Source organism: Prionailurus bengalensis, chromosome A2 (assembly GCF_016509475.1).
Source record: "Prionailurus bengalensis isolate Pbe53 chromosome A2, Fcat_Pben_1.1_paternal_pri, whole genome shotgun sequence".
NCBI classification, from domain to species: Eukaryota; Metazoa; Chordata; class Mammalia; order Carnivora; family Felidae; genus Prionailurus; species Prionailurus bengalensis.
Window position 1 is genome coordinate 59,056,985 of NC_057348.1, and position 16,580 is coordinate 59,073,564.

The 16,580-nt window shown below is 50.5% G+C and overlaps 1 protein-coding gene across 5 annotated transcripts in view; it reads right to left on the reverse strand.

Annotated features, from left to right (window-relative positions):
• The window catches only part of CHCHD6 (coiled-coil-helix-coiled-coil-helix domain containing 6), a 250,621-nt gene that overhangs the window by 211,582 nt on the left and 22,459 nt on the right, over positions 1-16,580 (reverse strand). For all 5 annotated transcript variants that reach the window (XM_043588297.1, XM_043588298.1, XM_043588300.1 and 2 more), the window contains exons 3-4: positions 15,428-15,500; positions 12,850-12,994 (exon numbers count right to left, since the gene is read on the reverse strand). In XM_043588297.1, the coding sequence (XP_043444232.1) occupies positions 12,850-12,994; positions 15,428-15,500 (218 nt within the window). The remainder of the gene's footprint in view (positions 1-12,849; positions 12,995-15,427; positions 15,501-16,580) is intronic.

The following is a 16,580-nucleotide window of genomic DNA, read 5'->3' on the forward strand; positions in this document are numbered from 1 at the left end:
GGAAGGTGTCCAAGACCACAGAGAGGGTACTTGGCGAATCTGTGTCCAGATCTAACCAGTCCAGAAGTAGGGCTCCTTCTACATTGCCACACTACAGAAGGTGCCACTTGCCACCTGACCAGCATTCAGCCCCTTCTTGAAAAACAAACCAGATTTCTGGGGGCGGTCAGGTGCCCAGCTAAAATTACTACCTCGGCTTCTCTTTTAGCCAGAGGTGGCCCTGTGACACAGTTGTGTTGGTGACAGTCCTCAGAGAGAGGGTTCCCTCCTATAGAAAATTAAACTTCACTAGGACAAGGCTTTGCGGCCTTCCCTCTCCCTGCCTGGAGAACTAACGTGATGTCTGGAGACACGGTAGCCATCCTGAGGCCATGAGGAGAGCTGCAGTGAGAATGGTAGATCAAAAGGAAAGGAGGTCAATGGCTCTCTCCTGAGGCACTGAGCTGCGGCACCTGCCTGGGCCATCTGCCCCCAGACTTCTTAGTCACGAAATAAACACACACACGCACCTCCACTGCTGACGCCACTGCCACCTGGGCTTCTGTTACAGCCCAAACTGCTCCTGACTGACACACATGTTGCTCCATCCAAGAGCACACATCTTACAGCCCAGACGCTTGAGATGGGGACCTCGCTCAGCCACTGAGTGGACACTGAGGTAAGGGGGAAATGTCTGAGACTTTTCTGTGGTCCCACTTGTGGACGTGTGTCAGCCAAACAACCCCTTTGCAATTCTTCACCTTGCCAGTGGCCAGCAGTGGTGTCTACCCGAGGGTGCAAACGCAATCTGCTTAATTGACAAAGCTAAAACCTTTTTTCAGAGAAAGGAAAAGGCAGAATGGTAGCTCCCCAAAGACTCTGTGAATAAACCACATAAAGAGACCTAAAATAAACCATGACCCTCCCCTCTCCACAGCCCTGCTGGCATCCTAGAGGCATGCACAGAAGTGGGCAGGCGCCAGCCCAATTTCACTCGAGCAAGACAGAAAAGGAAACCACACTACTGCCAAGATCAGTTAGGGCTGTAGGGCCAGCCCTGCTCGGTCCACAGGCGGGAGCAAGTGGCGGGCAGTGGCACTGCTTCGAGAAGAGGAGGAGTGGCGTGGGTACAAGGCAGGCACCTGCGCCCTCTCGGAGGCCGGCACTGCCAGCACAGACTACCCAACTCCAGCCCGCGTCCTCGACTCAGGATTCCCTGCAACTTCAGGCTTGCCCACGGTGCCCAAGACCTGCTCAAAACACCAAAGCCCTGAACTCTCAACCAGGTCCCGGGCTTCTCACAAGACACAAAGCAGGAGGGCAGCAAGGTACCACCTGCCGCTGCGATGCCTGTCAGGTGGCTCATGTCACTCCCCCCTGCCCACCCACTGCTGGGTTTTTCCAAGGAAGTCTAGGGCCCAGATCCCCTGGGACCCATCGGGCACACAGAGGCCAAGGAGCCTGGCTGAGGTCGACGGCAGAGTCCCTCAAGAGGCTTGAGAGAAAAAGCTTCTTTCACAATTCTCTCCAGATCCCAGCCCCAGCTGTCAGCCTCTTTAGCTCATCCCTGGTGCTAAGAGACATTTTCGTAGACATGCGATCTGCTAATTAGAAGCAATGACACCAGGAATGGAACCGCAATCAGCCATTTGCCTAACAAAGTTAGCAGCTAATGAGGATTTCCAGCTTCTGTCAGCACACAGCAGAGGTCACCTGAGCCACGCACCAGAGCCAGGAAGGGAAAACTGAAGGCATCTGCAGATCCGTGACGCGGTGAAGGGGAGGAAGCTGCACAAAATCCTAATCAGCCAGGGTGCAAAACCCACTTGGAATCCCAACTTCTGAAATAAGAGGACCGAATGCCCCTCCCTCACTACCCCAAAGGGCTGGGATCTCCCTTCCTGCAGGAGGGCCATTCCGGAACAGATTCTGAAATCCCTGCGTTCTAATCTGAGGAGTCCACAGAGCAATAGCTTTCTTTAAAGAGAAGGAGTCCACGCGTCTCCCACTTTCTATTAGGACTCAAACAGCTGGAGACTGCTAGTCATCGTCTCCTTGCTCAGCTGGCATCACCCTGGTGACCATGTCCGGACAACACCCCTGGTCCCTTGGGCCCCCTCAACCCCACCTCGTCACACATGCCCTCACCCTGGCCTTCCTCCTTCTCACTGCCAGGATAACCACCACCTTCCCGGTGGTTAAAAATGTGTCCAACGGCTGAGGGAAAAACAGGGCTCTTCCGCCCCTAAGGACACCACCGCAATGCACCTAATGAGGTGGACAGTAAACAGGAGCCTCACGGACGTCTCAGGGGCAATGCCAGGAGCTCAACCCTCAGGTCCCCTGGGCTCACTGGGGGACCAGTGACCCAAGAAGCAACTAGACCGTAGTAGCCCTCCCAGGCACAAGCCAGCTAGTGGGTCTACGTGCCTTGAGGAGGTTTCTTCCTGTTCCTGCCACCCGCCTCAGATATCACATGGGTGGCTGCTGCAAGGAACTAAGAGTCGAGCTCTCGCACCCAGTCCATGTCATCTCCGGGAGTCTGACATCCCTCATGCCCTGAAGCTGTCACTGCCCGCTCTGGCAACAGTTTCTTATCACCTGTCCCCCAAAATACCAACCCCAGCTCACCTGACCCTTGCCGGGGCACAGTGTCAGCAGAGGGCCAACTCGCTTTCTATCAACTCGCTTTGCTATCCTCAGCAAAGAGCTCCTGCTGTCCTTTGAGGCCAGGAAGTCTGATAAAGGCATCCATGTAGGCAGCAAGCTGCATGGGGGACGGGAGCTATTAGTCACCTGCCGCACATTTCAACTAGCACAGCCCTGCCCTCGAGTACTGTGGGGAGCCACGACACCAGTGAGAACACTGCCCATCACTCAGGGGCCCAAACGGCAAGAGGGACACAACCTCCGTGGGGTACCCGGCTCCCAACATCAGTCCAGGAGCTGGCTCTGGGCCTACTCCCCCAGCATCAGGTGGAGGCTGTTAAAAATACAGATTCCAGGGCCATAGAAACAAAGAGTCTGATCCGGTTGTGTCTGGCCTGTGTATTTTTGCCAACTTCCCAGGTGATCCTGAGACACAGCCAGGTGGACAAAAAGTAGTGATGCTGAGCTGGAGGGCCCGCGTTCCATACCACGCAGGTGGGAAGCCCCAGGCAGCTGCCCATCACCAGGGTGTTTCCGTGAGCCCCCCACCTCCACACTACTCCAGCCTGTCTCTCCAGAAGCCTGCATGACTGGTTTGTTCTAGGAATCAGTTCACATCAACCCCATGTCGTAAGCCCACGGATGGAAACGGAGAAGAGAAGAAGGCTGAAGTGCCCCAACAATGCACAACCCTGTCTGCCCCACTTCTATCTCCAGAAGGAAACAGCACAGACGAGTGAAGGGACCCCAGGGATGGGCTAATCTGGGCACAGCTCTGTCCACTTTGCTAGTCTAGAGCAACGTTCTACTTCCTGGAGCTCCTGGGTGCTGGGCATCTTCCATCAGTGGCTCCGCCAGTCGATCCTCACCAACCACCCACGAGCACCGCGATCCGGTCCTGATGCACTGGGGGCCAGCCCTGAACTTACGCGCCAGGCTCGTAGTCCCCAACTGGTTTTTATGCCCTCCCCCCTCCCCCCCCAGTTTGTAGAAAATACATGAAAAATAAACCAAAGTTCCTTTTTTTGGTGTGTAACCAGCTAAAAATATGGTTGAACCGGTTTCCATACAAGCCTATCTGTAGTCTTCCTGTCTCTAAAAATCATCCTACCATATGGCCACGAGGCCAGGTAGTTTTCAATTGGCCCTTAATGAAGAAAGCAGGAACCCAAGAAGCCTCAGCTGCCCTTCCAATTATTCTAATTCTCTAACATTCTGAATACACCCATTCTTGCTCTTTGAGTGAATGTGGCTGCAAATGGGGCATGGTGGTGGTCGGCTCCGTGAACGTCCTTCGTACCTTGTGGATGGCCCGCCTGCCCAGTGGAAGGACTACATACAGCAGTAGCCATACGGGCCGGATATCGAGAGAGGAGGCAAAATCAGTCATGCTACTGTGCTCTTTTCATTTTCCTTGGGGTGTGAAGTGTGCTTCAAAGTGATGACAACCGGGGGCGCCTGGGGGGGCTCGGTCAGTGAAGCATCTGACTCTTGATTTCAGCTCAGGTCATGACCTCACAGTCACGAGATGGAGCCTGTTCAGGATTCTCTCTCTCTCTTTCTCCCTCTCTGCCCCTCCCCAGCTCATGCTCTTTCTCGCTCACTCTCTCTCAAAAATAAACTTTTAAAAAATTAAAAAATAGGGGCGCCTGGGTGGCGCAGTCGGTTAAGCGTCCGACTTCAGCCAGGTCACGATCTCGCGGTCCGTGAGTTCGAGCCCCGCGTCGGGCTCTGTGCTGGCAGCTCAGAGCCTGGAGCCTGTTTCTGATTCTGTGTCTCCCTCTCTCTCTGCCCCTCCCCCGTTCATGCTCTGTCTCTCTCTGTCCCAAAAATAAATAAACGTTGAAAAAAAAAAATTAAAAAAAAAAAAAATTAAAAAATAAAATGATGACAACCAAAGGGAAGAGTGAAATAAAGGTGGTATGAGTTATGAGCCTCTTCCTCCTTATGTATACTGTTTGAAAGTCCTGGGGACAGGGCAGGGAAAGTGACTGAAATACCCTCCATGGACCCCCGAGGCACAGGCGCATAGGGCCAGCAGAAGATGGAGAGAAGCCCATGGTGCTCCAGGCCCTACACCAAGCACCGCCCAGCAGCCGCCAGCCACTGGAGAAGGTGCAAGGAAGCACCCTGGGGTGAGATAAGCGGGGCCTCTCAAAAGTCTGATGGGAAAACAGGACAGCACAGACAAACCCTGTGCTACCCAGGTCCCAAGCCCTCCTAAACAGGTTTGGGTCCTACCCTCACAGAGTCTGAAGCCAAGCCCACGCCCTGCTTAAATACAGACTGAATTTACCCAGCATCCCATGCTAATGGCCGGTCAAAAGAAGAAGAGTGGCCAGTTCTGGGCATAAAGCCTATTTTCCTCAGCCTCTACTGTTCTTCTCTGCATGATGCCCAGCATCAATAAAAAATTACAAGGCACATAAAGCTGTAGGAAAATGGGACCCATTATCAAGAGAGGAAATAATCAACTGAACCAAACCCAGAGATAACCCAGATGTCAGAATTACCAGAAACTTTAGACAATTATGATAAATACATTTAGAGGATCCACAGGAAACGGTGGACAACATGTGTAGATGACAGGGAATTTCAATAGAGAAATGGAAACTCTAAAAAAATGCCAAATGTGAAAAGAATCAGAAGTTAAAGTGCAATGAGTCTTCCCAAAGAGCCCACTGCACTGTCTCCAGAAAAGTCCTCATTTCACCAATCGGAAGACTGAAACTATCAGGTACCGCCGTGTTGTGAAACTTTTCACAGGAACAGTAACCAGTGAGGAACCAGGATCAACATCAGCACCACTGCCCCCCAGCTGCCTGTGGCATCTGATGACTCAGACAGACTCAAAAAATTACAATCTTTGGAGCTGCACTGTCGAGCCTGGGGGTCAGCAAACTACAGCTCACCAGACAAATCCAACCGATCACCTCTTTTGGCATGGCCTCTGAGCTAAGAATGTTTTGTGGTTTTTGGTTTTTTCACATTTTTTAGAGCCGTAAAAACAACAATGACAAAAGAATATGTGACAGAGGCCATATGTGGCCTGCAAAAATCTAAAATATTTACTCTTTGGCTCTTTACAGAGAAAGTGTGTCAATCCCTGATCTAATCTAGAAAAAAACAGACCGCAAGATTTAGGGAAGTAAAGAAAGGGGCTGTGGATGACATGCCCATTTTTTTTTTCTCTTCAGATGATGGCTTTTACCAACCATCTAGGTGCTGACAAACAGATCTCCATGGGAATTCAGGATCTCTATCCGTAGCTCAAATTGGAGGAAGTGTCAGGACAAGGCCACCGGAGTCCCGAGCCACAAAGTTCTAAAACAAACAGCGATGCCAAGTCGCTGCCCCTAGGCGTCAGGCTTCCTCAGCTGCATTATCAGCTAGAGTGAGGCCTAACCCCGGGCCTGAGTCACCAGCCCACCCTCGGGCCTTTGTCCACACAAGTTAAGCCCAAAGTCTATAAGTCTCTGATTAGGAGTCACGTAAACTAGTCGACTCCAAGAGATCGTGACACTGAAAGGCTGCTAGGTTTTGTGAGCATCTGTTTTATTGTTTGAAAAGGAGAGACCTGTGAGCTGCTATCCGGGTACCTGCTTCCACCTATTTGCAGGGGGCACTGCCCCGCACCCCTCATCCACTTGAGCTCTGCCATTCCCTAACCATCCTTGTGCCTCTAAAATTCCCTGAGCACTACTAAGGAGACCAAAATGATCTTGCCACAGCCCCTATCCTCGAGGAGCTTGTAAGCTGAGGAACAAGACTGACGAAGATGTAGGAGGGGGAACTAGGAAGAAGGGGTGTAGCTATAATGAAACCAAAATAAATGGTCCACCTCACTCAGGAGTTCAGAAACCTGCAACTCAAAAACTTCCAAATCTGGGGCGCCTGGGTGGCGCAGTCGGTTGAGCGTCCGGCTTCAGCCAGGTCACGATCTCGCGGTCCGTGAGTTCGAGCCCCGCGTCGGGCTCTGGGCTGATGGCTCAGAGCCTGGAGCCTGTTTCCGATTCTGTGTCTCCCTCTCTCTCTGCCCCTCGCCCGTTCATGCTCTGTCTCTCTCTGTCCCAAAAATAAATAAACGTTGAAAAAAAAAAAAAAAACTTCCAAATCTGACATTTTCCTCAAATCCTGGCTACAGATTTCAGAGACCTAATGTGGCAGCTTCTTAGAGAGTCTGAACAATAAAAAGATCAACCCCCCCCCTCCCCCCACTGCCGCCGCAAACTGGAAAGCCGAGCAGGACAGCCATTCTTGGGCAAGTCCTCAGGTGAGGGGCCACATCCAGGCAGAGAAGCACTCACAGCTTCTGTCCAGCAGAAGAAGGATTTGGTCCCAACTTCTTCATCCGCTATTTAAGGCCTTTCCCCATATCCACCGTCCAGTGGAAGAAAAATTCTCTCCTTGTGCATCTCTTTTGAGGAGTAAGAAAACCCTCTCTGGAAGGTCACCATCAGACTTGCAGAACTGCATCCCAGGCGCACACCTGCCTGCCACACCCTACTCGCAGTGGCCAGGCGGCATGTCCCCACCCACCCCCCGCTTCCGCTCTAGCTGCGTCCTTCATGAGCAACACTTTTCCTCAGCCTTCCCCACCAGGAGAGCCTCTCCTGAGTCTTCAAGAACCAGCCCATGGGTGACCTCCCCACAGAAGACTTTCTCGATCCGCCAGGAAGAGGCCGTTGTCACTGCCTGTTTCCTCCTCTAGTGTCCCCCTGTCCCTTTGGTCAGACACTATAACGTTGTCCAGTCACTTCCAAGAATACTTACATCCCCTAATGAACAGAGCTTCTCAAGATCAGAAGCTGTTTCTCATTTATTTCCATTTATCAAGAAATGAACCTAGGGCCTAACATAATAGGCACACAGAGAATATAGATAGAAAATAATGAAAGAATCGTTCACCAAAAGAGAAATGAAATGAAATGAAAGTTTTTGCTTCCTGTTAGGTATACTGCAAGCCCATACCTAACAATGTGCCAGGAATCCAACAGGCAAGGTCATAAATCTCATTCTCCCCTACAGTAGAGCTCTGCCCATCAGGAGACTCAGCCCAAGAAACTACTCTGTTCTGATTTCTCTCTAGAACATTTGGGACTCCAAACATCCTCCCCCAATTCAAAGGAAAGCATACGTCACTAACAGGGGCTCCGATGACCCCCTAGGGCCTTCACCCCAATGATATCTGGGACCCTACCAGTCTTCAAGTGACAGAAACACGTACAAATATATTCCAAAACAGCCCCCTACTGCTAAATAGGAAATGGGAACACTTCTGTCATCAGAAGTAGGTTATAAAAATTATTATCTTTCCTCATCATTAGTTTTATGAACTTTTCCTAATAATGAGCTGAATTATTCCCTCATGCAGAAGATTAAAAAATCAATATTGTAAAAGTCAGAGGCAAAAGAGAGGGCAGGAGAGCACATTAAATGCCGAACTGAACTCAGCACACTCGAAAGAAAGTCCTCCAGACAAGGCTACAGGTTCAAGGGTGCAGGGCTTGAGGACACTGGGCAAAGAGAGAAGGCACCAAGGAGAAAGAAGTAGGAGGCCAGCTCATATAGCCGGAGACCATACCACACCCGCCTCCGGGTCCAACCTGGCCCCGAGGCTAGGAGGATGTGCTGTGATCCAAACACTAGAACCTTAAGTGCTCTGACCACCAGGCTCCTTCAATCCGCACATGTGGAAGACTTGGATGAGGAAAAGAAAATTCTCTATGCTTCTGTTCAGGTTCTTCTTTCTCCTTTTATTTAAATATTCTAAAGCACAAGCCCAGTTTTGAAATTATCTCCACTCGAGGCACCTGGGTGACTCAGTCAGTTAAGTGTCCGACTCTTGATTTCAGCTCAGGTCATGATCTCACGGTTTGTGAGCTCGAGCCCCACATCAGGCTCCACGGTGCCAGTGTGGAGCCTGCTTGGGATTCTCTCTCTCTCTGCCTCTCTCTCTGTCCCTCCTCCTACCCCACTCACACACGTGCTCACTCTCTCTCTCTCTGTTTCTCAGAATAAATAAATAAACTTTTTTTTTTAAAAAAAAGGAATTATCTGGGGCGCCTGGGTGGCTGTCAGTTAAGTGTCCGACTTCAGCTCAGGTCATGATCTCACGGTCCGTGAGTTCAAGCTCTGCGTCGGGCTCTGTGCTGACAGCACAGAGCCTGGAGCCTGTTTCAGATTCTGTGTCTCCCTCTCTCTCTGACCCTCCCCCATTCATGCTCTGTCTCTGTCTCAAAAATAAGTAAGTGTTTTATAAAAAAATTTTTTAAGGAATTATCTCCACTAAAAGTCCCTGCCAACCACAACAACCCAAATGGAAGAGATGGCTGTGACATTGCTCAGCATAAAGGTGAGTGCCTCACGCCCCTGCTGACATACAAAACAGGGCCCGGTCCTAACTTCCTTTCTCCTCTGTTCGCATTGAGCACTGACTGGTTGAAGCCTTCAAAACCACATTCGTGTGTCCCCTTGCATCTGCTACAGCACCAATCAACAGAAACCAACTCCAGCTAACTCAAGCAAAGGAGAGCTGACCACAGGTAATCAGCAGGTGATTCGATCCTAAAGAAGGCAGGAGAGCCAGACAGAAACGAGTGGGCGTTGTGGAGGTACGGGAGACAGCAAGACAGCCTCACTAGATGAAGGTCTTCACGAGCAACCCTCGGCTACAGTGAGCAATCCTACCCCGACCTCCGCACTCACTCAAAACAAAAAGGCCTCAGAAAAAGGGTTCGACTGGCTGCCCTTGGGCCCTGGCTATCCCGAGGCCAGGGGAGAAAGGAGATCTAGCTTCCATCAAGGAAGCTGGGCACTGGAATTGCAATCCCACCGAGATAACACACAACAGGAGACGGGTAAATCCCAAAAGAAAACAGGGCACTAACTGCATGGACAGATGGATGCTGGACAGCCAAAAAATGGAACACCCACAAAAGTAGTGAACCAACATTTTCGAAATGAAGGAAGTCACTTGCTTCGCTCTTCCTTAAGAACTCAGGTTCAGAAGAGCATTATCCATCCAGAAACTGGGGGGCGTAGAATGCATATTATTTGAAAGTTTTCCTTTATTAAAAAAGAAAACCCACACACCTGTGGTGAAGGTCATTTAAGCCTCTTCCCGCTTGTAAAGGTTCTCCTCCAAGGACAGTCTCAAGGAGGCGGGGACCCAGCCTTCTCCTTTACAGGAGAAAGAAAGGAAGTTGTGAATTCCCTTTCATCATAATTAACACATTCCAGGTGAGAATGAAGAGACACCACATGTGTAGGCTGCAATTTTCCATGCTAGGTGACTGTCCCACGTGGCCAACTTGGTTTGCTCATGCCATGTTGATTAACCCTTCATCTCCAGAACGACGGTCCTTTCAACTTGGCTGTCAGCACCCTGCCAAGGGGTGACAACCTGCCTGCCCCTCAGAGACTCACTGCAAGATTCTCTAAAACCATGTCCTCACCCCAGTTTCTCTCTGCGGCAACTGATTCTTCACCAGGAAGCCACAGGGTTCTAAAGACACAAGTCAGATCACGTCATCGTCATCCTGATGAACTCCAGGGACTCCTCCGCGGTTTCAGAGCGATGGCGAGCTATTCTGTGGGTCAAGTTTGCGAGGTGTCTGAGGCCTTCTATGAGGTGGCTTCACGCCTCACTCACCTCTCTCATTGTGTCCCATCACCTCTTCCACACCCACCTGTCTCCCCCCAGATGCTCCCTCAGCCTGGGGGCCCCATATCGCTCAAGGCTGAGTCAAAGTCATGTCTGCTACCAGCAGGTGCACCCCTGCCTTTGCATTCCCAAGCACATCAACCTTACCTCCATTTCACGCTTACTGTCACCAAGTTGCCCTTTTTCTAAGTTTTTGGTTTAAATCTGTCTTCCCCGCTAGACTGAAAATTTCCTAAGAGCAAGGACCCTACATTGTTCATATTTCCCAGAGGGCCTAGCTCAACCAGCATTCCTTCTGTACCTGCCGCAGCTTTCCAGGTCTCTGCAGAGGCCTTCCTCTCCACCACAACCCAGGGCACAGTCCCACGTGGTCTCATTGCGTCCCCAACTTCCTTCTGTGGAGCCCAGGGTACATCAGGCAACCCACCTGAGACAGGTGCTCGCCTCACAGCCCATGGCCTCTGCTTAGATGCTGCTACAGCCACTCCTCCATCCCCTCTCCCCACCCTCCTTGCTGTGATTTCATGATTTAGAATAAGAACTAAATATTTAATCTTTATCTACTGTTACTGGCACAGAGCTCCTAAAACCCTTGGAATTTCCGAAGTGATGAGAGAGAGAAAGGTGTCTTTTTTTACATTAACGAGAGGACTTTTACACTGGACCGAAGGATGAGGACTGCTTATCAGTGGAGCCAACCAAATGACCAGAGGGTTGGAACTTTCAGCCGTACCCGAGCCCCTGGGAGGGGAGGGGAGCTGAAGGTTGAGTTCCATCACCAATGGCCAACAATTTACTCAATCACACCTAGGTAATGAAGCCTCCCCCCCAGTTTCACCCCGAAACAACTGGGTTTAAAGCGCTTCTAGGTTGGTGAACATGCAGTGGTTCTGGGGGAGTGGGGCACTGGCACAGGACACGGAAGGAAGGTCAACATCCTCTCCCTAAACACCTGGTCCTATGGACCTCTCTCATATGGCTGTTCCTGAGCTAAATCCTTTTATAATCCTTTTAGGAAGTTAAATGTTTCCCTGAGTTCCATGAGCCACTCTAGCAAATCGGTCAAACAAGGGGGTCATGGGAACCTCTAATTAACAACCAGTCAGCCAGAGGCACAGGTAATAACCTGGACTTTGGCGTCTGAAGTGGGGGAAGGGGGCAGTCTTGTGCACTGAGCCCTTACCCTCTGGAGCCTGAAGACGGAGTTTAACTGTAGGACACCCAGCTGGTGTCAGAGAATTTCTTGGACGTGCGGGGGTTTTCCCACATGGAAACGGAACTGGAAGAATTATTACCGTCAGCCCTGATTCTATCTGGATACCCACCCGCTGCCCCATGTGACTAGAAAGGAGCCCTCGCTTCAATCAGTGGAGCCCCCCCGTTCCTCTGCAGAGGACTGGGTTAGCCATGGGCGCCTGATGCAATTCAGGCCAATGTGATGTCAGAGGCTTTCTGCTGGGGGCTTCCAGGAAAGTCTTCTCTTCTTCTGAGGGTGGCCCCATCTGCAGAAGACCTGGTAGGGAGCAGGGCAGCTATCTTTGAACTGTGGGGGTGTCTGGCCGGAGAGTGCACTGGCACACTGAGGCCGGCAGAGTGGAAGGAGGGCGGGGCTCCATGATGATGCCAGTGAGCCCCTGAATTAGTCAACCCTGGGACATTTTGAGACTTTTGGTATTGTGAAATAAAGCCTTCACTCACGGCAGTAAGAATCCTAACAGTCTTGGGGCGCCTGGGTGGCGCAGTCGGTTAAGCGTCCGACTTCAGCCAGGTCACGATCTCGCGGTCCGTGAGTTCGAGCCCCGCGTCAGGCTCTGGGCTGATGGCTCAGAGCCTGGAGCCTGTTTCCGATTCGGCGTCTCCCTCTCTCTCTGCCCCTCCCCCGTTCATGCTCTGTCTCTCTCTGTCCCAAAAATAAATAAACGTTGAAAAAAAAAATTTTTTTTTAAAGAATCCTAACAGTCTCCAATCACTTAAATGTATTAATAACAGTAACGGCAATAACGGGGTGCTCTTATAATCTGCCAGGCACATGCTAAATCCTGGACAGTTATCATCTTCCCTAATCCCTTGGGCAATCCTGTGTGTGTGCAAACATCACAATCCTCCACCAAGGCTCACAGACACTGGAGGACGGGCCCAAGCTAGTAAGCAGGGAGCTGGGACTCGTACCCAGGCTGCCTACCTTGAAAACTGTGTTCTCCGTCTCATTATCGCATGCCCCCAAGCCCCTAGTCCTCTCCCTTCATACCCTCCTGGCACACATACCCATTACGACTATGAAGTTTCAGAGTGGGACCAGACTGCTGAGCAATCCAGCCCTCACCATATAAACCTGAGCACCCCCCAAGACTGAAAATACAGGCCAGAGGCAGCAAAGCAAGTCAGTGGCAGAGCCAGGGCTAGAAGAACTCAAGGCCCTGGTCCCCAAAAAGATACCCTTTCTCCAGAGATGAAGCCGGGCCCCAGGGCCTCATACAGATCAGGCTCCAGGGCCTAACCTCCGCCTCCCAGAGCCGCCGGAGCACAAAAGGCTGGCTCAGAAGACCTGCACTCACCAGCTGGGTTGACTTCCGCTTGTCCTGGTCAACGCTGCCCTCCCCCCGCTGCATGGACGCACTCCTGTGCTTGGTGGCTGCCTCTCGTTCCCTCGTCACCACCTGGAACAACTCATCCTGGACCTTGGCCTGCTCCTGTTTATACCTGTGCCGGAAGAGAGATGCAGATGGCGTGACCGGCAGAAGGTAGCCAAGAAAAGGTCTGCGTCCACACCGCAGCTGGCAGGGGCCAGGGGATCTCTGAGGCCAGCGGGAGAGGATCAGGAATCTGTGACAGTCCCCAAGGCAAGGGGATGCAGTGATACTTTCTCAGCCAGGACGGATTAGGAAAAGAAGGAGACCTGACCTCCAGGTGAGGAATCAGCCAGCCACGTGCCAAACCAGAGAATCTCAGGGCACAGGTTCAGATCCCTGGCTAGCCACTCCTACACAGTGGGCAGGCGGGGTGGGAAGCCCCACTTTCTTCTGCTTCTACTTGAAAGCTTGAACAGTTTAGATGACAGCAGTCTTTTGTTTGGAACATTGAACTCTCCCGTCCTGAATGTAATCCTACCCTTTGACCTATTTCTGGGCATTCTGCCTAGTAAAATAATCCTAAAGACAGAAAAAAGTTATTAGCACCAAGATGCTCTTACAAGAATTATTTACTATAGCGTAGAAAAATGCAAACAACTTAAGTGTCCAATATCAAGGTCAAGTTAAAGAATATATGGTACAATGGTATACTATATCATCATTAGACCAATATACACTTAGATTTGTCAATAGGGTGAATCTAAAAAGTGAGAAACAATAAACAATACTTTTAGAAATAAAATTGTTGGGGCACCTAGGTGGCTCAGCAGATTAGGCGTCCAACTCTTGGTTTCGGCTCAGGTCAGGATCTCACGGTTCCTGGGATCAAGCCCCACATTGGGTTCTGTGCCGACAGCAAGGAGCCTACTGGGGAAATTCTCTCTCCCTCTCTCTCTGCCCCTCCCCTGGCACGTGTACATACATGCTCTTCTCTTTCTCTCTCTCTCTCTCAAAAATAAATGCATAAACTTAAAAAAATCAAATTGTTTACAAAGCAGGTGTAACAAATGGAAAACAATTATAAAGCTATGTAAAAAAACAACATAAAATTATATATAACTTTATTTAAAAAAACTATAAAAATATATATAACTTGAAAAAATAATCCTAAATTAGGGGAAAGAAGACATTTGAAAGAAACACTTCAAAATGTTAAGAGGGGCTATTCTGAGATGATGAAATCTATGGGTGATTTTTTCCATTTTATATACTTCCCGAATCTTTCATTAGCATGTGTTAGGTGAACATTTTTTAAATATTTAAAAGTACAAAAAATAAACAAAAAGGTTCAGGTTAGTTATTCTTGGAGAGGCCTCTTAGGATCAGAGAGGGGAAATTCTTAGAATGTGGGTTTCAATCCATGACTATGGAACAGACCCAGCTCAGGTGACCTCATTGAGATCGAGCCACCCGACTATGGCTGACACTGGGCCCCCCAAGCTACCTCGCTGGGTCCTCTGTTACAAAGGCCAATGTCCTAAAGGGTGTAGAGGAAGTCAATCAATAACAACCAGTTAACGTTCACTGAGAACTCCCAGGTGTTGGGCTTCAGTGCTTTATTAACATATTTAATCCTGACAATACCCCAGTCAAAGAGATCCTCCAGTTATGGCCTTCGCCAAGGCCTAGAGAAATGCAGTGATCTTCCCAGGTCACTAGTGCAGCACACAATCAGGATGCAGACCTGCACTCTGAGGGTTTCTGTGCCTTAGCCACCATTTTAGCCTCAGGGGAGGGCATGAAGGGGCCGGTTCAGAGGTGTAGCCAGCTCTCCGTGGTTGTGGCCTATGTGGATGGAAAGTCACCAACAGCCTGGAGCGGTCCATCTAGGCAACTAGTAAGAATTGTGTGGGCTCTTTTTCTTTCTTCTTCTTACCTCTAAAAATATGCCAGCACGCATACACAGGCACAGAGGGTCCACCCACTCAGCTACTTAGTCCTAGTTCCCCCCACCCCCACCCCTCCACCCCGACTATACTTCAAGTTGTCATGGCAGGGTACTGGGAAAAGTTTTCAATTAGCACCTCAGATAAACCTCATTGGCTACGATACTGCCACTGTGCAAAGCTAATCCTAACTTTTTATTTTTACATATATATATTTTTTTTTTTTTTTGAGAGAGAGAGCGAGAGAGAGAGAAAACATGAGCAGGGGAGGGGCAGAGAGAGGGAAGGACAAAGGATCTGAAGCAGGCTCTGTGGTAAGAGCAGAGAGCCCAACGTGCGGCTTGAACCCACAAACCATGAGATCGTGACCCGAGCTGAAGTCGGACGCTCGCCAACTGAGCCACCCGGGCACCCCGCTAGTCCTAGCTTTTTAAAGTGTATTTTTAAGAACGTCAGCAATCACCTTAAACTAGGCCCAGCGCCCCCTGTCCGGTAGGGTTCTCGTGCAGTGTAGGTAAGACAAGCGCTCAGACCTTCGGGCAAGGGGAAGATACCCCGAGAGGAGAGAACGCTCCATCAGAGCGCAGGGCCAGGGATGAATGGACACCTGGACTTACCTTTTGAGGAAATCCTCCTCCACCCCTGAGGGCTGACGGCCACCACCATACTCAGACCTGGGCGGTTTGGAGTCTGCGAAGGGATGAGAAGAAAAGGCCAGTCAGCAGCTCCTCGGGATCAACGAAGGCATGGCAGTCACCTGGGAGAGGGCTCAGGAGGGCACCACCCTGGATGGATACGCCTTACAGACACAGAACACACCCTTGACCCAGCCAGCCTGGAGAGGCACAGCCCGAAGGCCATCTGTTCCCTCGTTCTTACCAGGACTGCTCACTGCCTGGCGTGAGCAGCAGGCACAGCCACTTGAGTGCCGTGTTCCCAACCCATCACTCCTCATTCTGCAATTACCTCGAATCTAGGTCATCTCCCAAACGCCGGCCCAGAAAGGCTGAGGGAACCCTCTCCTCTGCCTCATGCAGAAAGGCCAGCCACCCGCATCCTTTTGAGGGGAGTAGTGGGGCAGCTCCTTCAGTGTTTCCCTTAGTAGCCCATTCTACAGATCTCTAGTCTTAAGAGTGGCAAACACCTCCACATTAATAACATTTTATCTATCACTCCACCTGCATCACCTCTGATATTGTTAGAGGGGAGCTACCTCTTGACAGCCATGACCTTGGCAATTTCCAAGAAACCCAATCCACTCCACAGTCGCCACCACTTGGTGACACTGAAGGTTTTGTCACCCTTCCCTCTCCCCACCGCCTTCACCCTTCCCAAACCATCTTTCAGCCAAAGCTCAACACTTTCTGTGGCCTTGGCCACATGTCCCTCCCCTCCAACACAGGTTTCTAAAGCAGCAGAGTCTCAGGCTGCACAAGAAAACTGCGAAAGAACCAGGCTTTGGGAGAGAATCCGTGAGGACTTGCTATCCCACTGCAAAGACCTGTTAAAGCATGCTGAATTCGGAGGCTCCAGCACTCAACCCTTCGGGGAGGCACTTCCAAAAGTAATCACCCTATGCTTCACGCTTGAGACCACCACTCACAGAAGGATGGGCATGGCTGTGCTCCGGCCAGTGTGGAGGGCACACCCAAGTGCCTTGTGGTAACATGCCAGGCTCTCAAATGGGAGTAAAAATTAGTAAACTGTTACCCAGTTTTTCCTTTGACATAAGGCTCCCTGTTCTCATTTGTTTACTTACAGCAGCTTTTA